This window comes from Grus americana, chromosome 1 (assembly GCF_028858705.1).
Source record: "Grus americana isolate bGruAme1 chromosome 1, bGruAme1.mat, whole genome shotgun sequence".
NCBI classification, from domain to species: domain Eukaryota; kingdom Metazoa; phylum Chordata; class Aves; order Gruiformes; family Gruidae; genus Grus; species Grus americana.
Genome location: NC_072852.1, coordinates 94,956,986 through 94,983,820, shown reverse-complemented (window position 1 = coordinate 94,983,820; position 26,835 = coordinate 94,956,986). Strand labels below are relative to the sequence as shown.

The following is a 26,835-nucleotide window of genomic DNA, read 5'->3' as shown; positions in this document are numbered from 1 at the left end:
TAATAGATTCAGGGTTTTTATTAGTTTTTCCATGTGAGCATTACAATTTATAATATATCATATCTACTTTTACCTCCAGAATGAATCTAATTTAGTACATCATGGTATTAGTAAAAACAAGCCTGATAAGTGGGCTAAACTTCCAACTAGCATCTTCATATCCTTCAAACAAGGCAAACCAGAATGTCAATCACTTTACAGACATTTAGGTAGTGTTTTCCAAAAACAACCCAGCCCCAAATTAAACTAGGAAGCATATACAATTTAAAGCAGGAAAGGGTGGTTTGGTCCTTGCCCTCCCCCCCAGCAGAATTTAACGAACAGCTATAGTTTTTGCCTCATTACGGTTTTGGAATCTCAATTAAAAATCCTGGAGTCTGTTGGGATGGAATCGTACATGCCCATCATTTGGGTTCAGCAGCACCTCCTTACCGGTAGCCAGGTCCCGGCTGGGTGTAGCCCTGGGGGCCAAAGGGAGGCCGGTTGCGGGCATAGGGGTTGGGCCCGCTGGGCGGGGGGGTCATAGTGCTGCCGGGCGGGGGGGTGAAGCCGGGCCGCGGCTGGTAGGTGCCCGGCGCCGCCTGGGAGCCAGGAGCAGCGCCGCTGTAGGGCGCGGGCTGGGAGGCCTGCGTGGTGTAGGGCTGCGGGGGGTAGCTGCCCCCCGGGTACTGCGGGGGCTGCTGTGCCGGCAGCTGCTGCGGCTGCCCGGGGAAGGCGGGGGCCGGGGCCGCCGGCTGGCTGTAGGCCGGGAACTGCTGCTGGGCTTGCTGCGAGGGGGTTTGCTGCTGGCTGTAGCCTGCTGGAAAGGCAAAGAGCAAGGTGGGGTGAGAGAGAGAGCAAAGAACCAGAAAGACCTTTGCTTGTTTATGGTGACAAACACAAACACATGCAATAAGCACAGAAAAGGCAAACCAAGAATGAACTGCAAAGTCTTCCTGCCTTTCACAAAAGCACACTGCCTGGTTTCTGGTGCACTACCATGGCAGCACAGCAACAGTGAAAATAGTGTGTAAAATAGTTTTCCCGCAACTGACAAATTAAAAAAATGACAAATAGTATTTTACCATCATGTCACACAAAAAAATGAGAAGTCTTCACTGGCAAATGAGGCAAAACACAACCTATTTCCCAAATAAAAACTCAAAACTAAACTGTCATGAAAATAGCATTAGGGTTTAACATAAGTCATTTAACCTTTAGTAAAAGCATAGCTGTTTTCAGTTCTTTAGGGTTAAATATGAAAGAGTTGTGTAGAACACAATAGTTTAGTACAAAGCTTCCATTTAAACATGTCCCAAACTTTTCTGTGTAAAACCAGCTTCCAAAAGGAATTTCTTTTATTGAAGACTTTAAAATGACACAAAGGCCTTTTATGAAGAAATAGCTACTTTTATCCATCATGAAACACACCTGAGCTACTTGCAATGAAACCTCTCCAGTGACTGGAATCCTGTCAGCATTAAACACCAGACACACAAATTATTAAAAGTGCACAGCCCTAAACAGAAAGAGTAAGGATTGAAGAATGCACTGGAGTAAATTCTGAAACTCACCTTGAACCTGGAGTCAAAATTTACTCATGAGAAATCTCTGAGAGGTCCGTTTTTTAACTACCATGAGTAAGTAACCACATTGTTGCCTAGGAGGTCTACTAGAGTGGGCACAGATCGTGCTCTTGTGGGACATGGGTTTAAAAGGAGACAACACTCATGGGAACAGCAGCAAAACAAACAACAACAAAAAATCCCATGAGTCAAGATCTTCAAAGGCTGCTGTCAATTGATCCTCAAATAAAAAAGACCTGTTTCTGAAAGATTAGGTTAATTTTGAAATAAGTTATGAGAAACAGAGGAGCCCCAGATCAGTTCTGGTGGCATTTCATTCTTACTGGAAGATGTTATTGATTAGAATGCAGAACTCGCACTGCGCTACAGCTTTCACAGGAACTTCTCTAGTAAAATAGTAAATTAGATGATGGTAGGGTATGACTAGAAAGCAGATGGAAACTCCTTCCCCCCCCCCCCCCCTCAGTTTTTAAGCCTAAAGAAAGTCAGATAGACCCTTCTACTTCCAACGGGCTCGTTACTTCTTCTGAAATTAGACTTCAGAAAGTCTGTCACTGTCTTCTAATTACAAATGTGAGGGTGAGAAATCTGCAGAGAACAAGATACCATTTGGAGACCCAAATCAAGCAGCTCTCGCACAGTGCACAGGAACAAGGGCTGAGGCACAAACCTTCAGTTCCAAGTTTTCAAGGGTTCTTATCCAAGATAAACATGAAATTTCTTCATAAGCTCTGCAAGTGTTCTCATCTGCATCAAAACTGATGCACTCCCACTGTATATATTACACACACAAGAGCCATACAGGCTCTATTCTGAGTCATTTAATGGTATGGGAGTCTTTTGTTTAGTTTAAGGAAGATTGTTTAAAACAAGTAATGATAAATGCTTTGTATCATTTTCTAAAAGTATTAAGCAACTTTGCAATTTGTTACAGAATCTGCTGTTACAGGTTCATCCCTGTACTTCAGCTGGATTATGATTCCTAGCGTGTACCATGCATTACTAGATGCCAGCTGCTTCTAAAGAAAATAACTGCAAGTTCTGAAGTCAAGTTTATTCTGGGTATATGCAAAAGCCCACTTTTCATATTTGATTGCATGTAAACCACTACTGCACTGAAGTGTTCCTCTGCTAAAAGTCTACCGGCACCTTTACTTGAGGTGTCAGTAAAATCAACAACTAAAAAAAAACCCTATCACTTGAAAGTTTCTCTGAAATTACAGTATTTACAATAGCTAAGGATATACTAAATGGCAACTATAATCAGTGTTCACACCAATAAATTAGAAATAGGGGCCATCTTTATATACCTCCAGTCTTTAAGGAAGCTAAATCAGGATGTTTTAGTCACTCACTCACTAGAATCCCAAGACTGCAGAAGTTAATCCTGAAGACTGCACGTACTTCAGGTGATGCATTTTGCCTGCCTTTCTAGCTATGCATTCTGCTGATTGATAATGAAGTCTGCTTTTGGTCACAATCAAGCAGGATTGAGATACCAGAACTCCAACTACATATTAAAAATACAGACAGCTACAGTATTCTCTTACTGGTAATTTTTGAATGGTGCCAGTTCCCCTCAGACCCACAGGCACTTGGGCTGGTCAGCACCCTGACCTGCCCCACAGGTTCGGGAACCAAAGCTCACAGGGTCGGGCACTGAAGAAGAGGTTCTACAGCTACAGCACCGTTTGAGAGCTGCTTACCTGCGTACTGCATACCGTACTGCTGCTGAGGCTGAGCCTGCGGCTGCTGGGCAGGATAACCCGGCTGTTGGTACTGTTGATACATCTGACCTATGGATTAAAAACTTATTTAGTTGAAGCCCAGTATCCTAGCTATATTGTAAACACACACTGAACAACATCCTAACAGTTTAAAATCACAAAAACAAACCCTCTCACAACATATACAAACTTCAAAAAATCTGAACATCATGAAGTTTGAGTATGTTCTACCTAATTACCAACTGAAATCAATCTACAGATGTTAGTTTCTGAACCATGCTGTTCTGAAGACTAAATGATGTTTGACTCCAACAGAATAAATAGTTCTAATTTGGTATGTGGGGCTTACTATTTCACATTTTCAGAGGATGGTAGAAGCCATGCACCTTAATTACTGCTACTCTGGCAGGTAACAGAGCAGGAATCTTTAAATGTCTTGATAACTGCTCCAAAACTTACACTGTAAATTAAAGTACTTCAAAAGTTAAACATGTCTTCAGATTGTCTGTTTATATTAGGGTTTTAAGACCATTTCTGCATCAAAGTACTGTAAGCAGAGTGGTACATTATTTATTCTGACCACATTTGCCAGATAACTCATCCATCGCTTAGTATCTGACTTGCTGTAAGCCAAGTTTTCTTAAGAGACCCAGGGGTATACACCCTAAAGCAAAAACAAAACCATACATTCTTAAGCTTAGATATTCCAACTCAAAGCTAATTTTTCCTAAATTCACTGCTTCCAATTTCTTGGCAAGAAGAGGCAGAATATTTGTTTAGACTTAACCTATGGGCCTTGTTTAGGCTTTATGCTTCTGCTGTTTTTCAATTTAATAACAGGTACAAAGAACTAAGACAATTACCTGCCAAAACTAAAGCTTAGCTGAACGGGAAGAGACATGGAAACTTTACTATTGTAAAGTGTAACAATTATTCATTCTGCAAAGATCAGCAGACTGTATAAATATACTATAAGCTGTATCTTCTGAATTGTACAAGACCAAGGCAACTCGGCTCTGCTCCAAGTCCCCCAGACCCCTGTGCAGGCTGCTTTAACAGAACTCCTCATTTCTTCTTTTCTCTGCAGAACTTGCAGCTGAAAGCAACGGTATTTTACATTCACGCTAAGGTTTTCAAAATGTTTTATACTGCTACAGTCCCTTTAAAATTGTATTTGGTATGCAATTATTGTGGGATGAAAAGGCTGCTAAACACAAGGCTTGAAGAGAGTTTAAGCCTGTTAGCTTGATAAACTCAAAATTAGAAACTTGGAATGCATTGTTTTCTGTTTCTTAAACTCAGTTGTTATGGGAAGTTCTGGGAGAACAACCAGGAGGCTGCCTGTCTCGGCATAATTACCTACAGGCTAACACAGAGATCACACTGGCACCTGCTGGAGACACCAGGTAAAGGGATATGAAAGAAACACCATGGAGTTTTTCCAAAGCTTTCCAAAAAGGTTTGCTCTCTTCACCAGGGTTGAAGTGTTAGTGAGGAGCAGAGAGGTGTTCCAGTGCCATTCAAGAAAACATTCTTAATTTACAGCCATGAATGCAGTCAGGGATCCTTAAACACAGTTTCCCTCTCACTGGATTTTACTCTGAAAACAAGGGAGCTACAGCATCAGTGTCTGGTTTTGCACTTTTGCAGTCAAGGATCTGCCAGCATTTGCCCTTGTTCCTGTGCACCGAAACAGCCATTTTAGCTTGATTCAGAAAAAAGACCAAAGAGGTCACACAACATTCTTTTCCCTAGAAGATCATGAAGTGCTTACATGAACAGACTTTTTACATCTATTTTAGCAAAGACTAAAAGTGTCCACATCTGTCCATAATTGGTTCCTGAGTGTGTTCAAGTAACTGGATTTAGCGGTACAAAAGCACAAGCATGCCATGAGAGACAGCACTATACTGAAACATCCTTCTTGTACTGATTTAATTCAAACTAGCAAACGCTTAAAACTATCAAGGGAGGCAAGCCATTCATTAGTATCTGCACACAGAGGTGAGGTGACTTGGTATTCACAAATAGTAACTAATAACCAATTATAATCATCATAACATCATTTATTGGCAAAGAATGCCATTAAAAAACAATCCCTGATATACCAGAATGATTGACACATGACTGGCATCACCATTTTACTTATATCCTCAAAATCCTGGAAGGGTGGGAGGGGAAGCACAGCTTGGGGTGTTTTGGTCTTTTAGAAAGTGAATTAGTATTTTAAAACTAGTTTTAAAACTAGTTTTAACAAGAACGTGCTCTGTACCAGCAGTGCCATTTGTGCGAGCCAATCCTGTTGAAAACCTAGCCATCAAAATGTATCCCAAGTTCTGGCTGGGCCAAAGCCCTGCACTGGTTCAACTCAGCTGCAGAAGGGCAGGAAGGGAGAGCAGGACAGGACAACACAGGTCCCCAAATTACCACTGGACTGAGGTGCTAGCAAACAGTGAAGTATGGAAAGCTACTCCACATTTCAAAGGGAAGTCTTTCAACACTTTGGATAAAAGCAACTTAGTTTATGAAAAAAATTTCAGAAGCTGGTAATCACATGTGCATTACCCAGCTTTGGTAAGAGACTGCTATTTACCATAGGCATACAATGCACAGCATAAGCACTCTCACTGGTATTTCTGATGAACAAAGTGCAATGATGACTTCTGTTCTCTTCCCAATAACTGAACCAGCCTATTTTAGCCATAGAGTGAAGAAAATATAATCACTACTCAGATATTTCAGCAGCAGTAATAAAAACTGCATAAACTACAGACCAAAGCCTTCATAATTAGTGCTGTTGTACTTTTACATGCAAAAAAAGGACCTGGGCAAAGGTATAGCACAGTTCAGTGGTTTAAAAAAAAACCCAAACAAACCAAAACACACCAAACCAAAAAACCCCCCCACTATACTTTCCCTGACCCAAATTCGAAAAAAATCATTACATCTACTCTGAAACATGAGCCCAGACAACTTCTTTCCTAAGTAAAATGAGTTTTGCTGAAATAAGTATTTTTTCCCTTCCCTGGTGTTAGCAGCCATTCAGGATTCCAACCTACTGCTGCTAGTGCTTTTAAGTGTTTCACTTTTTTCAGTTCTAGATTAACATCAACACTTAAAGCCTCATACCTTATTGTATTAAAGTAAAAAGGCTAAATTCATAAAATACAAGTTCAGTAGCTGAGAGTATATTTTTTTAAGTTTTCTAGCTGCTGACAGAAGAACCTGAAGCATTTTTTCCCAGAAGTAACTTCCGCACATATATATAACAACTGTTTGGCGTTTGATATTTAAGCTACAAAAGATGTCTGTTGCTGTCTCATTTATATCACTTGACTAATTTAGAGAAGCAAGCAGGAAAAAAAAAAAAGAGCTGAAAGCAGCAAAACAAGTGCTTTATAAGGTCCACTGCAACCAACAGCATTCATGCCTGCTTAAATACTATGCCTAACTACAAGTTGCTCAAATACTCTGCCCAATCAAAACGTTACTGATGCCCTTCTTTAGAAATTCTTTACTGTGAGGGTGGTGAGGCACTGGAACAGGTTGCCCAGAGAGGCTGTGGATGCCCCATCCCTGGAAGTGTTCAAGGCCAGGTTGGACGGGGCTTTGGGCAACCTGGTCTAGTGGAGGGTGTCCCTGCCCATGGCAGGGGGGTTGGAACTAGGTGATGTTTGAGGTCCCTTCCAACCCAAACCATTCTGTGATTCCAGGATATTCCAAGTGACTGTGGATACTGTCATCAAGCTCAGCAATGCCTCTCACATGTATCTCAGCATTATATCTGTACAGAAAGCAGCAGAGGGTAGTAACTTGTTTCTACACTAACACAGAAATGACTATATTATACTTCATATAGAGGTAGCAAGTAATTCCAGAGTTTCATCCAGAACTACGCAGGTCTGAAGGCTCAGTGCTCTTAGAAAATATCAGTAGAAAAATGATGCCCAAATGTAGCAAACCTCTGAATAGGTTTATCTGTAGAAGTCAAATAACATATAAAAGGGCATTGTACAAAGGAATCTGAATAGTAAAGACCTTAAGCTTTAAAGGAGAGTCAAGTGAGGCTCTCAAGGGTTACATGGGAAAACTACAATAAATACAAGATAGTTATACAGTTTCATCTGACTAGCTCAGAGCCATACATAGTGAAGAAGCAGTGCAGTAATGGCTCTGTTTTTTCAGATAAAAACAATGAGTAAACAACATTTTTAATTCATAGTAGACAAGCCAACAAACTGTTAGCTAAGCGAAAGCTTGACACAACACAAAGAGTATATAATAATGAACTATGGTTTTGAGACAGCTTTAAAGTGTAATGTATACAAATCTGCCTTATAGTAAAATGAGCACAGATGCAAGTAGAAAACAGTACCATGAAAATCCTCCTCATGTTACATCACTTAGCCTTTTAAATAAAGCTACTGCTCCACCTGCCGTTTCTATATTGAACTGCATGTGAGGAAAAAGGTTTTCCTGCCGAGTGGCACAAATGAATTTGCAGTTTGGTAACAACTTTGGGTCTGCTAATTGGAAGTCTTAACTACTGACTACTCAGATTCAGACTCCATTCACGTCTTAAGCAGCATGTTTGTCTACTATTTACCTTCCACCTGTCCAGCTTGTGGCTGTGTTCCGGGGTATGGTGGCTGCTGTGCCTGAACACCAGGGGGATGGGCTGCAGAAGAAGAGGAAGCGATGCTGTCCGGTGTTCCTGATCGCTCTTCTGCAGGGGCACTTGGTGGTCCTAGGGGAATAAAACCAAAATACAGTACATGAAATGAACAGAGAGTTTGAATTAAAAAAAATATCTCAGACAAGACTATTCCCTTGCAAAGTTTTTAACATTTTTTTCCAGTTTTCCATAGATTTTTATCTGAGCATCACATCCAGGCTAAAACTAAATATATTTGCACATCTAAACTCTCCTTTGAAAATATTTTTTGGGGGATTTTCCACCTGTCTCTAGATCACTCATATTTCATCCTTCCAAGGAACGTGACCCATCTGTGGGATAAAACCCTGCGTGACAACATGTTTTTTCCACACTCTTTGAAGCATTAACCTTGCACACATATGCTGAAGATCTGCTACATTTGGGTAGAATATGCACCTACGTACCTATCCTTTCTCATCTGGAGCAAAGATGAAAGGCTGTGTGAAAATGCACTAGTGTTTTACTGTGGTCTACATGGGTCCAGACAACAAAGTATTTTACCAACAGTCATACAGCATGTGAACAGAAAACCTCCAAGGAATGTATTAAATTCACACTCCTGGGCAGAATATGGCAGGCTTCAGTCTAAAAGCAATTGTCTGCTTTAATGATTCTGAAAATATTCCATCTAGCACCCAAAGAAAGCATGGAAACAGAAAATTCAGATTTTCTCTACATTAGTGAGAAGTTTTGAAACATGCACGTGAACAGGTATAATATACTACAATTGAATGCAAAATACTTTGTTAGAAACAAGGGAGCTGAAGCTTGGATCTTTCCAGTGCGTAGCTATATGAATGCTACCTATGACACACTACTTTCAAATACATGCTTAAAGTTAAGCACAATATTAAATTTGCTGCAAATACACTTTCAATTTTAAGAAAGTTATATTTACACAATATAAACATGCATTCAACAAGCTCTTAATTATGTTTTCATTTTACCCTTATTAGGGGGAAAATTAATCAAATCTGCCTACTTCTGGTTTTGCCTTTATATACATAACTGCAGGATTAAAGCTTTAGAAATAGGTTTTATTATATCCTGCTTAAATGGTCCTCTCTTGAAGTTCTTTGTACATTCAAAGCATGGTCAAGTCAGTTCACTCTATCAGAACAATTATGTAGACACATTAACACTGAAGTATCACTGATGTTATGATCAAAGCATTAACTGACACCAAGGCTTTGTACCAAAAGACAAAACCACTCCTTCAAAAATTAGCTCCAATTTTATGCTAGCTGTACTGCATATTCTACTCTATCACGTCATTGTTCAGAGGTAGCCCACTAAGTTTTCAAGTACCATCAAACCTTTATCTGGTTTGCGAAATAACGATGCTGTGACAATACCCAAAATGTGCAATGGAGGAAGAGATGACTCAATAGGCCTGATCCACAGACCAGTACCCCAATCTGAAGACAGCCACTCTGTCTGTGGGTACAATGTTGGATCCTGCACAGTTGCAATCACGCAGTGCAGATCTATTCCTATCACTCCACACTTTTGCCAAAGCAGCCATGCTGTAGAAACAAGCTCCAGTTGCTCTTAGTTTGCCCATCTGTATCATTCATTACTTCACACGCCACATAAAATTTACTTGCTTGTGTTGGGTTTGCGTGGCAGGGTTTTGGTAGCGGGGGGGCTACAGGGGTGGCTTCTGTGAGAAGCTGCTAGAAGCTCCCCCTGTGTCTGACAGAGCCAATGCCAGCCGGCTCTAAGACGGGCCTGCCGCTGGCCAAGGCCAAGCCAATCAGCGCCTCTGTGATAACATATTTAAGAAGTAGAAAGACAGTTAGAGAGAGGGAGCTTTTGCAGCTGGAGAGAGGAGTGAGAAGATGTAAGAAACTCTGCAGACACCAAGGTCAGTGCAGATGGAGGGGGAGGAGGAGCTCCAGGCGCCGGAGCAGAGATCCCCCTGCAGCCCGTGGTGAAGGCCATGGTGAAGCAGGCTGTCCCCCTGCAGCCCATGGAGGAAGGATGAGGGGGTGTAGCGATTCCACCTGCAGCCCGTGGAGGACCCCACGCCGGAGCAGGTGGAGGCACCTGAAGGAGGCTGTGGCCCGTGGGAAGCCCACGCTGGAGCAAGTTCCTGGCAGGACCGGTGGACTCGTGCAGAGGGGAGCCCACGCCAGGGCAGGTTTGCTGGCAGGACTTGTGACCCCGTGGGGGACCCCACACTGGAGCAGTTTGCTCCTGAAGGTCTGCACCCCGTGAGAGGGACTCCATGCTGGAGCAGGGGAACGATGAGAGGAGTCCTCCCCCTGAGGATGAAGAAGTGGCAGAAACACCGTGTGATGAACTGACCGTAACCCCCACTCCCCGTCCCCCTGTGCCGCTGAGGGGGGGAAGGTTGAAGCCGGGAGTGAAGTTGAGCCCGGGAAGATGGGAGGGGTGGGGGGAAGTGTTTTAAGAGTTGATTTTATTTTCTCATTCCTCTACTCTGTTTTGCCTAGTAATAAATTAGATGAATTCCCTCTCTAAGTTTGGTCTGTTTTGCTCGTGACGATAATTAGTGAGTGATCTCTCCCTGTCCTTATCTCGACCCACAAGCATTTCGTTATGCCTTTTCTCCCCTGTTTAGTGAATGAGGGGAGTGAGAGAGCGGCTCTGGTGGGCACCTGGCCCCCAGCCAGGATCAACCCACCGCATTGCTCTAAAGTTGAGAGTACATAGCAAATCCTGTTACCTAACAGCAGTTTAGTTTTCAGGTTTCAATGTTACATTAAACCTTGCCAGATGTACGTGGATTCTGTGCAAGATCACTTCTCTATATTCTGCATCACACACCCTATTACATTCTATGCTGCTTTTATAGCTTAATTTATCCTGTCCCAAGTTGACTGCATTCAGTTTAGCATTCTACTACTAGGTGGGGCCAACAGTCATGCAGCTCTTCAAGAATAAATACAATTCAGACAAGTAGGTTATACCTTTCTGTTAACAGTAAAAAAGCTGTGACTATTTACTTTTGAAATGAAACAGAGAAAAGGTGAGGTTGTACAAAACATTCTGGCTGACCCAAACAGCAGAAGCACAAGGCAGGAGCACAAGCTGAACTGCAAGATCAAACCTTAAGGCAGAGCAGTGGATACTGTTCCGCTATCACTGGTGGACACCAATTAAGTTACTCTACACAATAGCTTTAAGTAATTCAAATTTAAAAAGTTAAATCACTTTCCACTCCAAGCTAAAACACCATGCTAAAACCAACAGCAACATTTCAACATTTTGTATACAAAAGTTAGCAAACAATTGCAACACCTTAACATAGGAAGTTTTAGAATTCTGAAAAGAAACAGTAAATACAGAACACAGCTTAATACATCCAAAATACAAATGCTTTGTTACAAACCAAAATATGAGTCATCAATTACGAACAGGTTTTGTTTTCCTTTATGCAAGACCTACTCTTACCTGACACCTGATCATCTGTCAAGCCAAACGCTGACATGACATTCTTGCTGATTTCATCCTGGTTCTTTAACGGATCAAATGCAGACATGCTTGCTGCTATAACTTGAGTTGATGGCTTAACATTAGAGTCGGCAGCAGCAGGCTTTTCTTCCCTACCGTCTACAGCATCTACAAAACAAAATGCCCAGTTATTAATTCTTGAGAATTGAACACTGTCATGCATATATACTGTACTACAGCATCTTCAAAATTGCATAGTTGTGGGTTGTTTTAAACATTTTAACTGTTGAAATGCTTATGGCAGGGCAACAGTGATGAATCACTGATATATCTGAAACTGTGATGAATCACAAAGCTTAGGTTTCATTGCTTACTTAAAGATACACTGACACTGTGGAGTATCAGTATCACTTTACTTTAAATTCAAAGGTACAAGGCTCCTGCTTCAAATTGTTCTGGTATGACTTGCCTACAGAGACTTCAAAATTAAGAAAACTTACAGGATAGGTTCCAGTTTATTATAGTATTTTATCAACTGCAGTTTTTGTTTTGTTCTATCCCCTTCTCACTGAATTCTTCCTCAGCTGACAGGTGAAAATCATCTCTTGGCAATTATACATGTAACACTGAATCACTCAGAAACCCCTTACCTAGCCGAGTGCTACATTTTCTCTTAAAAACAAGCAAGCGCAGACAGGGTTTAGACTGGCTAAATTTGTTTACACTCTAAGATCATCACCCTAACCTCCTTCCAAATGGTTTATAACCAGAATCCATGGTATTCCACTGAAATTAGCAATTGCTTACATTGTAGGAACAGGGGCTGAGAATTTTTTAAACAACCAAACCAATAAAACTCTGAAGTGTAAAATACAGAAGCAGTGTTTCCCAAAAGAAAGGCTTGGAGTTCTTAGTTCACCTTTTCACTCAGAACACTGTACTCCGTGACTTTGTGTTATGATTTTCTGTGTCCAGATTACCCCAAATCTGTAGTTAAGCACACAGATGTATTGTTTTTACAGTAAAACAGCCCTAAGCTAGGAGATCAATGCCTCAAAACTGGGAGAAAAAGACTTCCTTCCCCATTTTGCCCTCCCCCGATAATCCTTTCCCACCCCTGCCTGCACCCTTGTGCTGCTTACCCTGAGACAGCTCTGATGCTGGCCTGAGCTCAAAATGTGTGGATTCAATTTCCTAACCTGGCAAAAGAAGTGGATATAATTTTTGCTGAATTTGCTTTTTACTGTTTCAGTGAATCAAACTTGCTTAGCAACATGACAAGATAAGCACCAGAGCTAGCCCAAAGTAAGCAGTGGGAGTACTCAGCTGGGAGCAAGAACTCTTCAGCAACAACAAACTATTAATTCAGCTCAAAGCCCTTTCAAAATGTTGTCATGACTCACAAGTGTTAGTTACAGCATTTTCATACATTGCAACAAAAACTCAGACTTTGAAGTTTTATTCCTAAGTTAACTAAGTGCTTTATTCCAGATAATTTGAATAAAAATACTGCCTGTGAAATAACTGAAGCATTAAAAATTAAGTTCTGAACCATCAAGCAACAATTAAGAATAATCACAACCAGTATTCAAGCCTTCACTTTTTACTTTGTTAAACAGCACACAACTCTGTAAATCAAACCAAACAATTCTTTGCCAGGCTGCCTACCACTTTCAGGCAGACTAGTGGAAAGCCCTGGTTCAGCTGGTGGTTCTAAACAGTCCAGTAAACGATTGACTTTATTGCGAAGTTCTATCAGCTCTCGACGCAGGTATTTCACCTGATTAGATTCTAAGGGTCTTGGTTGTCCATTCACTGTAAAACAGCAATTAGATAAATTTAAGACTGCAGTAACATTTTGACATCCAGTTTAAAGTTTCAGAAAAAAAAAATCCCAACTTTTACTTGCTTGTAGCATCATCATCATCTGTGGAGTTTAAAGTGACAAAGTTTAGCTAACACAGACTGAACTCGTTCTAGAGCTTACTGTTCCTTTAATATACTCAGTTCAGCATAATCCACAGTACCAGAACTGCAGTAAAGTCTGCAGCAAGTTTACTCATTTCCACGAATATACCCTGAACAACACAAATATACATGGTCATGGAAAGCTGTCCCTTTAGAACTAATGCAGCATACACAACACTGCTGGAATTCATGAATAAGGTCAGTGTTCAGGTTAAAGGCTGCTTACTATTCCTTGGAACTATGTGCTAATTTACCAATAGTAGCTTGAAAATAAAGAACTATTTTATACAAAGGCCAAAGGATAAATGTTAAAATCTATTCAATTATAAGCAATTAGTGTTAGTTTTTAGCAGTGTACTAGTAACACTGCAAGATAATAATCATTTTAAATTTCTCATGCACCTGTGAAGAAAACCCCACAAAGGGTATCAAGTGGAAGGTCATATGGGAAATTACGTTAAGAAAAAAACCATTGATTACATATATATGTATGCCAAATACTTTAAGCAATCTTACAAAAAGAAATAGTTTTGGTTTCCGTAAGTTCAGATGCCACATGAAACGAGAGAAAATAGATACCATGTATTAATCCAGTATTTTTGACTTACTGATTTCATTCTTCTGAGGTGACAAACTGAAAAGTTTGTAGTACCTTTCAGTGAAGCCCACTGCCTGCATTTTAATGAACATTATTAAAAAAACCAAACCCAAAACAATCTTCTATACTTACCAAACAATGTCAGCTTAAGTATCCTACTGCATTGAATTGCAAAGGAAAGATCTGAGCTATCAAAAATTGTTATCAGATCTCCATCTGAAAAGAACATGAAAAAGTTACATTAAAAACAAAGCCTATTAACTACTGAACTTCAAGCTAGGGCAAAAGCGTTACTTCATTACTCAAAAATAACTTTCCCTATTTGATTCTGAAGTTACTAGCAAAAAAATTTTAATTATTTTAGTGAGAGTCAGTATGCAGGGAAATTATGTACAGAAGGCAGACAGAAGCATGACTGGCTCCAAAAGGGAGCCTTCTGACATTAGCCCTTTGCAAGTTCCATATAGCTCATCATTCTTTTATGTTCACATACAGGATGAAACATTAGAGGGAAGAGTTCACCAAGTCCAAACACCGGAAAGATTGATGATGCCAGTTAGTTATAAGTCTATTCCAAGAGGCTCCAAAACTGTGCTGTTCCTGAACAGACAGGAGAATCAAGATAGATGGCACAAGCCAATCCCAATTCAATTTAAACAAAACCAAAACCAAACCAAACGCGTACACTATCAAGGGAAAACATTAAGCAACTAGAACACTTTCACAGGTTATACTCAGAACACTGAGGTGCAAGACTGATTTTCAACAAGGGAATGATAATAAAGTTCCTGTGTAAATAAAAGTGAATAGTAAAATTATCTATCAGCCTCAACATGCAAATAGGAATGAAGACATGAAGACGTCAAAGTTGTCAGAAGAAAACTTTTCTCTCAAACCAGGAATCTGACTTGAAGTCTCAACTCTTAGCCATTTATTTTTGTGTGTCATATTTCAGAGGAACTCCCATCCAAATACATCCTAATGAATTTGCACATTGCCATCAGAAACAGAAACTATATTAGACCTGAATGGGATCCTTTATTCTTAAGATACAAAGGGCTATGCATAAAGCACTGAACATCTTTAATCCTATTAATACCTAAGAGAGATACTAAGTTCACATTAAGTCTGGTATCTCACAATCTTTAACCCTAGTCAAGACAATCCACGTTCACATGGGTCAACCCACCACAACATCTTTGCTTACTCAACAAGATCACAGATAAAACAAGATTATTTGCTTTGACAGGACAGAATTTCTGCTGGTTTTATATATTCAATAGATTATTAATAGATTAAATGAACACAAATTAGGCAGTGCAAAGGAAAGAGTGGGAACGCGTTGTCAGGAAAATGTGTACTGGCAGAAGGAAAGAGAAGGGATAGCAGGAACCCTTCCTTCCAGAACAACTTGATGAACTGGGAACCCAGATGAGACACTACCTAGTGAAGCTTCACCTTCAGAAACAATGGCATTAGACAAATGACAAACAGCTTTGAACAAAGGCGACTCCGGGCTACTAATGTTCCTACCTAAAACACTGTACAAGGAGGCTCTGTGGCAGACACAGAAACCTGCCCTGGGCCCCTCACTGTACTCACCGTGTCCTGCTGGACCCTCTTCAGTTTCTCCAAGTCTTTTTAGTCTGGGGTGCAGGCAGCAAAACTGAGGCCTCACGTGTGCCAGGAAGGGGAAGATAATAGCGCCTCTGTTTGCCACTATGATCCATAACAAGACGTATACAGTCAGACCCCAAACAAGTAACTTTCATAAAGTTGAACAGTCCTTTCTCTTTGGCAGTAAAGTGGGGGGGTGGGGGGGTGGGGGGGTGTGTGTGGAGTGTCCCTCTAACTCAAACACTTCCTCCAGCTTTTCGGTATCCTTTCCTAAACGCTGACACCAAAATCCACTGGTGTCTTAACACAAAGCCCTTCTATTCCACGATAATTACTTCTCTTGCCAATACACAACATTGGCAGACCATCTTATGATGCGTTTGTGTCATACCAGTCAATACTCAGATTCACTGCCTGAACAAAGATGCATGTCCTGAACAGTTCATGTGTATCAATACGTGTGGTTTACATGGATTAATGTCACCCAAAAGAATCCAGATCATTCCATCTTATTCTCCCTTACCTATTTTAACATTTATGTTGAAGGCATTAAGAATAATGATTAAAGTTTCTATTTTAAATTGCTAGCAGAAAAAAAGGCTGAAAAGCACCAAATACAGAATCTTGTTAGATGCATAAAGTCAGTTCTATGATGCCTGTTGACAGCCTTCAAGCTATTACCCAAGTAGAGCATATGCTAGGATTCATACAGTAGATGTGTATGTCAAGCCATACAAGTCAGGCAATTTAAGTATACTAGATTTATCAAACAAACTTTTCATTTTAAGGAATGTCAATGAAGCTTAATTTCTGTTATCATGATATAGACAGGAATATACAGTGTTAATTATTTTCTACTGAAAAGTAAAATAGACTTTCCTTTATTTTCTCTACTAATCTTCTTATTTCAAGAACTTATCTTTCTCATTTTCACAAAGGACAAGCTTTCACTCACTATTTCGCACGTACCCTAAATATTCCCTCCTACGTCAATTATTTTATTTTTCTTTAGTATAAGCTAGTGACTCCCTTAACTTACAAATGGACTGGAAAGCATTTTAGCATTAATTCTGCATCATCATGATGCATTCCAATTTTTATGACATTAGTAATTAGAAGAATTTTTTTATGTTTACAACACTAGGAATCTGCCTCATTATCCTTGACCCTGCCAGCTATGCTTCCTTATCTACAAGCTTTATCTACCCTTATATATTTTTTTTCTATTCCATTTTGAAAAAAAAAAATAATAAAAACACACCACCACCAAAACGTAGTTTTCCTTCACTTTGGTAAATTTACGGAAGATAAAAACATTACTGACTGGCACACTACCGTGATTACATGCAGTACGAGTTAATAACTCATTATTGGTTCTGACACAAAGACACAACTTCTACTGCAAGGTAATGAAGAACAAGAACGAAAAAGGCCAATCTCACATTAGGCACTCTAGTTTTAAATTCAAGCCTATCTTTAAAAAAAAAAAAGCAGCAAAGTTTCTATTATTGGCTCCATAGGGGCTTTAGCATATGTAACTCGGTAACACTGTGTGCTTAAGATGCAATTCTACTCTTTGATTCGTATCAATTCACTGCTGGAAGTCTTCACTGGTCTGTTTGGGTTGTTTGGGTTTTATTGTAGACATTGGGTTTTACTACATATTCAAGAACCTTAAGCAGGACATGAAAATTATTTCACACCTAATAGAGCAATTTCCTTAGTTCTCAAGTTTGCAAGATGCCCAGCTTGAATATAAAAACCTAACTCACAAGGCAGTAATCAAATTGAAACTTCTTTCCCGTGATAATTAATAAAAGCATCACATAACCTAAATATAACTTAGGAATATGCTTCTGACTACCTTAGTCTACAAATCCAGAGACGAAAGGGTTGGGATTAAAAGTTTCCTAACCCCTCCAAGTAAGCATACAAGTTTGAAAAAAAACAAAATGTGTTAGATTCAAGGATCATGACAGTTTGATGAAGATACAAAGCCACAGTATTTAGCAGAAATTTTACGTAGAAAATCCTATATCCAGGCCTGAGGATCACTAACTTCACATGTTACAGCAACAAGAAACAAAGCCAGGAGCAGATGAAGGATTCTTCTGAATGCTCAGAGCATACACACGAATTCTGAGAGTACCCAGATAGAGGTTGTAGAAATAGTGGAAGTCTTTAGATCAACTTAAGAAATCTCCTCATAACAGATGAGGACAAGCGTTCCTCCAGGTGTGGAGGGATAAATAACAAAACAAAAATAGCTAGAATGTATATATTCCAATGCTTCTAATGACCAAAATAGATTTAAAGAAGAATCTTAGCTTAGTAGAAGTAAAGTCAAGAATACCATGGGCAATCAAAATGAAGCCTAGTTCTGTTAACTTTTCCCTCATAACTTGCAACTTCCTCTGATATTAACAATGTTCAAATGTTCTTGGTAGTTATGATCAGCTAGGATAACATATACATGTGACTGTCTCAGAGTGTACTACTACTCCACTAAGAAAGCTAAAATTAAAAGGAGGAGGTCTCTAGGCTGTGAAAGACAATCAAAGAATGAAACCATAATTACAGTCTCCACCACACACGATTATCTTCTTAAAAAAAGACAGAGATAGAAGCATACAGAAAAACAGAGCACTATACTTAAAGAACAGGTAAGAATGCAAAAAAGGGACTAGAAGCTTTAACCTAGTGAAAAAGCATCCATCAATTTCTTTTCACCTTTCTCATTCCAGAAAAAGAAATAGATTATGTGATAAGAGGAAAATCAAAACCACCACAAATCCACTGAGCGCTCTCCCACTAGAGATCAAGACCCAAAATATCAGCCCTTCACTGCATATCAATTTTGATGAGTAGTATGTCTCAAAAGCTTCATGAACCTGAAAAAACTGTCTCAGGGTCATTCAAAGTGAAATTTTATTGCCTAGATGTATGAACAAAAGTTACTTGACATTTTAGGTACCACAGACAGCTAGCACTATTAAGAAAAACGAACCTGAAGGCTCTTTTACTGCACACCAGCATAATTATCACACAGTCTTTGATCTAAGAGACTCTGGATTTTATCACTTCATTCTGAGTTTCATTTTATGAATACCACCCTTCTGTCCCAAATTAAATAACTTATCCATGCCCCACACTGACATTCAAAGAGGAAAACCCCTCCAAACCACAACTCTCTTTCTACGCAACTCAAACAAGGTCCTTTTCATTCTGTGGAAGCCCTTCTTTCTTACGGTTGCATTTGTTTAGCACAAACGATCGAGATTTTCTTTGAAACAACCAATGTCCAACAGATTCAAACTGTCACATCGGAGAAAGATTACTTTTAATAACTATTTCAGGTTAAATTAAGTTTCTTCTAATCTTTACTGATGGAGGAAAACATAATCAAGAATTACTACTAGATAAATGAAGTTTTCAAAGTTTTATAAGAGCTTGTGTTAATTTATACATGTTTATTTACTCCTCACCTTCAAATCCATTTTATCACTGAAAACACAAAAATGGTTAAATGAGCAGACAGAAGAGAAACCTGCAATAGCATCAGCTTCCTGCAACAGCAAAAACTCAGACAGCTGATTTTTCAGAAAAACTGGAGGAAATACTATGTTAAGACAGCATGAGCACAAGAGATACAGCTTCTACCGTCTGATTCAAAGGATTTCACAAGAAATCACTCTCATTTGCCAATGAACTCAAAGAATTTTGAAGAGGTGTATTTCAGAGTTTCTGTTCACAGATAAATCATATCATAGCAACAGCAGTAATTAAACCTCAACAGCAGCAATTAAACCTTACCTTCATCTTTATATTTTATTGTGACTTCATCATTGCTGAGAAGTTTTCCTCTAAACACTCTTTGCATCATTAGCACCAATTCATCATAGGTGATATCTTCATTATGAATAGGAATTCTCCTAATATCCTCTCCAAGCTGAGCTTTGATGATCAGCTTGCCACTTAAGTCCAGCTGCCCATTCATGGTGGATTCCTTGTCACCTGCCAACCTGTTAACAACAAAATATTTTAGAAAACTAAACTGTTAATTATTTAAATGTATCTGATGACAGTTCTGAAGCTTTCCATCTTTGGAAAGCATTACTGTTAGGAAGCTCTCCAGAGAACCCCTCTCGGATGCATTCTATGACACACTACTTTCTTGATCAGTAGAGTGCCTGATACATTAACTGAGTTCACAGGCAAAGAACAACTCTAAGATCCAACACTTCAAATTAACAGTTATCGCAGTTCCCAGTGCTCAGAATTTAAAAGTAAATATTTTTTTTTTAAAAGTCAGACAGCTTTTAAACATGTGTGACACTTCAAAATTTCAAACTTGGGTGGGTTTGTTTTTTGGTGGGGTTTTTTTTGGTTTTTTGTTGGTTTTTTTTTTTCCAAGGTATCAGCTGTAAACTGTCATGGAAAAAAGCTATGGAGGAACTAATATTGCCTAGGATTTGTTTTTGAGATACACGTCTATATCTCTCTCTCAGGGCAAGTGAAATTGCTGCAAAAGTTGTCAGCCTTACCACATCATACTGGTTACATTATCACCTTATTATTTTTATTCTTTTTTTATTTAAGAAAAGACTGCCAGAACAAAGTACCTTATTTCAAAGATTACAGGTGGTTAGGTGCCTTTAAGAGGATCAAATTGAATCATGCATTATTTCATGAACAAATAAATGAAGGGCTAAACATTGATTTTATTATATGCATGATCAGAACACACTGAGGGTTCCACTCCCGAAAGGAAGATATAAATTTTTTCCTTTTTTTGAAATTTAGACTAAGATGTTTTAACCAAGATTTTAGATTTTTAAAAGCTGCTCAATAGACTACACATTAGCTACTCATTAGACTCAGAACCACATATTTTTTGTGCAGTGTACATGGTCAGAACAGTTGGTTACTTTCAGCACTTTAAGAGAGATGGAAGTGCAACAAAGCCATCTTGTATCCAAGCAGCACACAGCATATACTTCAGAGTTATATCTTTAACATTTTATATAAGACAATTTAAAAATTATCACCTTGCATGCAGCATCTCTCTTTAAAAAAAAAAACCACAAAGGCCTTATGTTTAAAAGAAAAACAGAAACTACAGAGAAGTTACTGAACAGAGGAATGGGGGAAAAAAAACCCAAACAACCCGAACAAAAAAGGTCTAGATAGCTAGTCAAACATCCTGCTCTTTCTTCACTGTTTTGGACAGGATTTGGAATGAGGAGCAATTAAAGAAGCAGTTATCTTAACATCTGAAGTACAAATACCGGAAATCTTAAAAGCAGGCAGCCCTACACATCAAAATTGACATTTCCAAAGCCATGTGCAGGCAAGCATGCTGTTGATTCTCTCGTGCAAAAAGAATTCTTGGTAGAGATTTGCAGGTACTTCTCCCTTACCTTTAAGGATGTTATAACACAGTGCTTTATGAGAAAACTGAATTTTATTTTGGTCAGTCTATTTTTAAAGTACTGCATTGAAAAATTATTTCTCTCTTACCAGAGAAATAAGACACTCAGCTAAAGCCTTTAATACATCATACGCTGATGCACCTATGTATGTTTAACTGTCCTGATTCAATGGCAATGTTTTGCATTAAAAAGATGTAGTATGATGATTGTAATTCAATTTCTGAGATTTTTTTGGTAGTTAATATAAAGCAAACATTTCATGCAAATCCATGTGTTTAGTCCCATGACATCCAAAAAAAAAGAGACAAGCAACTACTGAACAAAACTCATTCTCCTAATCAGACATGACAGGAGGTAGGTAGATACAGTCTAATTGCAGAGAAAAGGGACTTGCAATTAACACAGCCAGGTTGCTGTGACACTGTGATTAAACAGTGAAGTTTATAATATTGTTAATGCTTGCTAATGCATTATTCGTGTTTTGCAACGTAGGAGTCTTGACTGCAGGCACATCAACTAAGTTGGTTGAAAAGCACAGAGTTTTGCAGTTGTTGTTTGTTTGTTTTAATTTAAAGCATTACAACAAAACAGCATCCATCCACAGGTTTTCTTTAACCTCCTTTCCAAAAACATACATTTATCATTACCTTGTCTGTCTTACTGATGCTGGATTATTGGACAGATTTCCCACCTTACTTCAGAACAGAGTTAGGACAAGCCGCCATGCACTATCAGTGCAGAAAACAGGAAGCTGCATCAAAAAAACAAAACAAGAAATATTTATTTACAGTCACACTTCCTTAGAATTGTATACTTCTGTGCTGGTTTTGGCTGGGATAGAGTTAATTTTCTTCATAGTAGCTAGTATGGGGCTATGGTTTAGATTTGTGCCATAAACAGTCTTGATAATACAGAGATGTTTTCATCATTGCTTACACAAGAGTCAAGGCCTTTTCTGCTTCTCACACCACCCCACCAGTGAGCAGGCTGGGGGTGCACAAAAACTTGGGAGGGGACACAGCCAGGACAGCTGACCCCAACTGTCCAAAGGGATATTCCATACCATATGACATCATGCTCAGCATGTAAAGCTGGGAGAGGAAGGGAGGGACTTTCAGAGTGATGGTGTTTGTCTTCCCATGTAACTGTTACACATGATGGAGCCCTGCTTTCCTGGACATGGCTGAACACCTGCCTGCCTATGGGAAGTGGTGAATGAATTCCTTGCTTTGCTTGTGTTGACAGCTTCTGCTTTACCTGTTAAACTGTCTTTATCTCAACTCACGAATTTTTCTCACTCTTACTCTTCCCATTCTCTCCCCTGTCCCACCGGGGCAGGGGAGTGAGCAAGCAGCTGCGTGGGGCTTAGTTGCTGGCTGGGGTTAAATCATGACAACCTCACATCGATCTTTCACTGTAGAACATCTTAACAAATAAACCCAACTTAAGAAAGTCAGTTTTATCCATAATGTAATGTACACTTCGGAGTACTGTAGACTTTGAAATTCAACCAAAAACAGATCTTGAACAAGAGTTTTAAATTTAGAATAGAAGTTTATTTTTTCTAAATTTTGTAACTGCAGGTAGGAATTCTAGCAGTAATGTGTTCCTTTCCAGGACACTGATCTTCCCAACAGTCTCAAAGTATTTATTTGTATGGCCTCCATCTTAAAACCCCAAGTGAAAGAAAATAAACTTTGATTGATTTAGCGGTACGAAAAAACCTAGAACTCCATTTCTTAGCTTAAGGCTGAAGCCTCTGTGGCAAGTAGTGTCTCTTCAAGGACAGACTGCATAGCATTAGGACAGACTATCAAGAGAAAAGAAGTAATGCCACTTTCCCACAAGAAGAGCTACCAAACTGGGCAAGAAGGAAATGCAGTCAGAAATACACAACCACATAAAAATATGAGCTGCCCTCCATTCAGCTTAAGATTGTGCTTTTTCTGCTGGAAAGCCTGTGTGATGAGCTGTGTGATGCTTATGCAGTCCACCTGTTTATTACACAAGTGCTTAATGTCCAGAGCTACAAGACAATGATTTAGCATACGGACCAGTCCAATGTAGAATATAAATGTGCTCCTCCCTCCCACTTGACAGACGTACCCTACTTGGCACTCCTTGTCTCTCTCTTGCACACACAGTTAATCTCAAACATCCACAATCTTATTTTTAGATGATTTGCTGCTAGCCAGAGAGAAAAAGTAGACTCCTCTCATCCACATGAAACTGGGCTTCCCAGCTCTCCTCTTTCAACTCATATTGGACAGAAGCAGAGCACAAGCAAACCCCAAACAAAGCCCCTCTCTGGTTCTCATAGTCTGGCAGCTGCTCCCCTCATCCTGGGTATGAAATGTTCACCTTTAAAAAGGGCTGTACTCACTCCTGACAGGGAGAGGGTAAGCCTGTTGTGACGTACTAAGCAGGTGAACAGGAAAAGACTACTTTTCTGATTCCTCACTTGCATTTTATTAAATGAGTAATGCAGGAAGATGGTGCCCCTTTCACCCCAATCTTGCTACAGCTCCAGATAAAGCTTACTGCAACAGACAAATATGGGATACAAATAACGCATCTAAGAGTGGTTTAACTTAGAGAGTTCATTTAGCTACCATCTCATGTTGTTTAAACATTAGACCTGGGCACTGATTTTGATTTTTTAGCATTATAATGTAAGCCACTTACAAACTGACAACAGTAAGAATCGAACTTCATCCATAATTCTTAAAGACACACATTTTGGTGGACACACCTGAGCTCCTGTGGCCTTTCAACAGATTGAATGCATTGTTTGTATCTTTGTGCAAGGAAATCAGTTACTGTAATGCACTTACAGAACTATAACCTCTTATTTACCAACATTAATCACAGAAATCCACTGTGTGTCTATAAATGATTACAAAAAGTAAGAGGAAAGCATTTAAATGCACTTTTTTGGTCCAACTTTTCCATTCTGCTTGAAGGTGTCCAGGTTTTATGAGACAGATTCTAAACACTGCAACTGGTTGCAACTGTTACAGAAAACTATGTGAAATGTTCTAATTATTGAATTACACAGCATTCAAGCTTTTCTTCCTTCACTGTGACATAGCTGAATGGATGATTTCCTTGAGAATTTTTCAGAGAAGACATCCAGAATGCACACTAATGAGCTTTTTAACAGAACCAATCACAGTGTCTACTTCCTTGAGGGGAAAAAACCAACCAACCAAAAAAAAAAATCATATTTTCCTGTTTAAGAAAGATTATTTTTCGTAAGAGTCACACTGACATCTTTCTAACCTTTCTGGTGTACCACATGCGTTTTGGAGGTACTGATTTTTTTCCAGCCCTCTTGGCGCACTTTCTATTCACATCATGCACCAATCTAAATGGTGCATGTGGACAGTGACTGTCCAATCTAACTCAGTCACTTCAGGATCCCTTCTAAAGCCGTGATGTCATAACCGTGCTGGATTTCACTACCCTTTTTGCATTGCAGCAGAGAAAAACAGCCTTGACTAAGCAAGGGAAGAACAGGCATTCCTGCTTCACTTTCAAGACAGAGACAAGGAACAACAGGATGAAGCATACAGAAACAGGGCCAAGCAGCATTGCGTCCCCAAACCCACTCGACAGAGCCACGAGTTTTCCTAAGACAGCTGGGGGGGGCGAGGGAGGGGAGCATAAAAGAGAAGAGCTCTTTTTGTTTTTCTCCAGTTCCAAGTAAGTGCAGGCCCGACCCAATGGGGAGCAGATCACAGTCACTCCCTGCCGAGAAATGAGGAGACTGCAGTTCCTCCGGCTCCCAAGCTTGGTGAGCAAGGGAACATCCGCCTCCCAGAGGGAGGGGAGGCCTCTGCTAGCCCTCATCCCCCCATTCCCCAGGCCGAAGAGCGGTTTCAGCCTCCCTCAGGCGCGCCGGGGGGACGCAAGGGGTCTCCCAGCCTGTTTGCCAGGGGCCGCGTCGCCCCCGGAGCCGGGGGAGGCGGGTGGGGGCTCACCCCCAGCCCGCTACCACCCCTCCCGCCGCCTTCACACACGCGGCAACGGCTCCCGCCCGGGGAACAACTCGGGGAAGGGGAGACGAGCAGCCCCGCTCTCTTACTCTGGCTCCTCCGTGGTCCCGCCGGTGGAGGCTCCCCGCCCCGTCCGAACCCGGGCACGGCCGCCACCGGTACGTGGCAGGGGGAGAGAACGGGCTGCAGCGACGCCTGCAACTGCCGGGCCTGCGCGAGCCGCCCGCATGCGCACTCCAGCGACCAGCCCGGCCAGCGCCGCAGCGCGCATGCTCCGCCGAGGGCCCCATCTCCCTCTTCGCGTCGACGCGTCAGCGGGTGGGGGGCGTGCGCGCCGCTGCACGCCCGGTCCTGCCCTCGCGAGCCGCGACCGTTGGTGGGTGTTGGGGAGGGCGTGGCGCTGCGCTGGCGCTGTGGCGGCTCGGTCTGGGCAGGCGCTGATCGCGTTTGTCACCTCCTTTCTGCCCCCCCCGTCGGGGTGAGTTTTAGCTGGTATTTACCAAATAGCCAGAGTTTGGGGTAAAACCTTTGAGACCCTTGTCCCGGAACACAAAAGCCGGTCACCCGTCTGATGCGTACCCCTGAGGTAAGAGTAATGACCCTTCTCCCGGCACGTCCAGCCGCAGCCGAAACACGGGACACGTGGCTGAAACAACAGTAAACAGTTGCGATAGCGCCCTGTAACAGCGGATTTGTTTCGAAATGCAAGCTTTGACCTCACACTCGTAGGCTGGCGGTGCTGGGATGAAAAATCCGCCATAAAATTCCACCGTACTTGCGAGACAGAGCCACCACAGGGCCTGTTCTTCCTCAACTAGTCATTGCCCCGTAAGACTATCCTTCCAGGCATTCTCTACTGTCTCCATTCCCTCTCGACTTGCATTCAGAGCTTGTCCACCTACGAGAGAAAAACATGAATCTGAAGCTGATTTCCTGAGTTTTCTCTACTAAAGATGCAAGAATGGACTGCTAAGAGTGCCTCTTACAGAGCTGCTGGAACTGGACCTTCTGTGACTCTAGGATATTTGAGATTTCTGCTGCCTTCAATTATAAGTGAAGCTACACATGCTAGTACATATGACAGAAGCTATGCCGAGCTTGCTAAAACACAACTGTAGTTAGTTACTTCCTGGAGTTAGAGACGCCTCTGAAAAGACACCTTTTCCTTTAGTGCCTTGAAAAGCAAGGCTTCCAAATGGCGATTTCTGCTGGGACAAGAAAAATGTCATAGGAGTTTGAGTTTTGTAGTATTTGCCTTTGCTTAGCTCTTTGTCTCTGCTTAGAGGAGTGTAACAACAAGTCCAACTAGCAATGAGGAGGTGTTATTCACACTGAAATGGAGGTGAAAAAACCTGAATATGATACATATTTTTAATTCTAAATATTTTGAGGAGGAGGGGGGGGCGTAGTTCAGGAAGTTTCTTTGATAAGTATTAGAAAAGATTTAGAAATATGTGGGCATTTTCAATGGAAAAAAATTGTCTTTTCACTTTTAAAAAATACAAGAAAGAGGTCTGGAAAATGGTATTTTCCATCCATTACATTCTCTGCCATTCATATTTCATACCTTTGTACTGATGATTCAGTCCTTTTCCAATCCATTTCTTTATCAAAGTAGTGTTTCCAAAGTGTTAACAAGAAGAAACTTCATGATCCTTAAAGCCCACATATCACAAAGAATACCAAAGTTCACTACATTATTAAGATCAAAATATTCCACGTGTAGATAAGAGCTGAACTGTTGTTCCTGTTACAATTAAGCATATAACCTGAAAAAGATTATTTTGCTTTGT

General features: G+C 40.5%; 1 protein-coding gene across 2 annotated transcripts; it reads right to left on the bottom strand.

The window, feature by feature from the left end:
• Positions 1–3: 3 nt before the first annotated feature.
• On the bottom strand, positions 4–25,315 carry TFG (trafficking from ER to golgi regulator). Of its 2 annotated transcripts, XM_054813857.1 has the most exons (9): positions 25,132–25,313; positions 21,692–21,795; positions 19,426–19,634; positions 14,128–14,211; positions 13,098–13,244; positions 11,430–11,597; positions 7,899–8,039; positions 3,272–3,361; positions 4–799 (listed from the first exon to the last, which is right to left on the bottom strand). In XM_054813857.1, exons 3-9 carry the CDS (start codon positions 19,607–19,609, stop codon positions 429–431), a joined length of 1,185 nt encoding a protein of 394 aa, XP_054669832.1. In that variant the 5' UTR covers positions 19,610–19,634; positions 21,692–21,795; positions 25,132–25,313; the 3' UTR covers positions 4–428. The 2 variants fall into 2 exon arrangements, with proteins under 2 accessions (XP_054669832.1, XP_054669834.1); XM_054813859.1 differs by lacking the exon at positions 3,272–3,361 and having other exon boundaries at positions 25,132–25,315.
• Positions 25,316–26,835: the final 1,520 nt, after the last annotated feature.

Coding starts and splice junctions, on each gene's coding strand:
- TFG (XM_054813857.1), bottom strand. CDS start 19,609: ATGAATGGGCAGCTGGACTTAAGTGGCAAGCTGATCATCAAAGCTCAG. Junction 8,040..11,429: donor GACAGATGATCAGGTGTCAG/GTAAGAGTAGGT, acceptor TTATTCCCCTAG/GACCACCAAGTGCCCCTGCA. Junction 3,362..7,898: donor ACAAGCTGGACAGGTGGAAG/GTAAATAGTAGA, acceptor TTTAATCCATAG/GTCAGATGTATCAACAGTAC.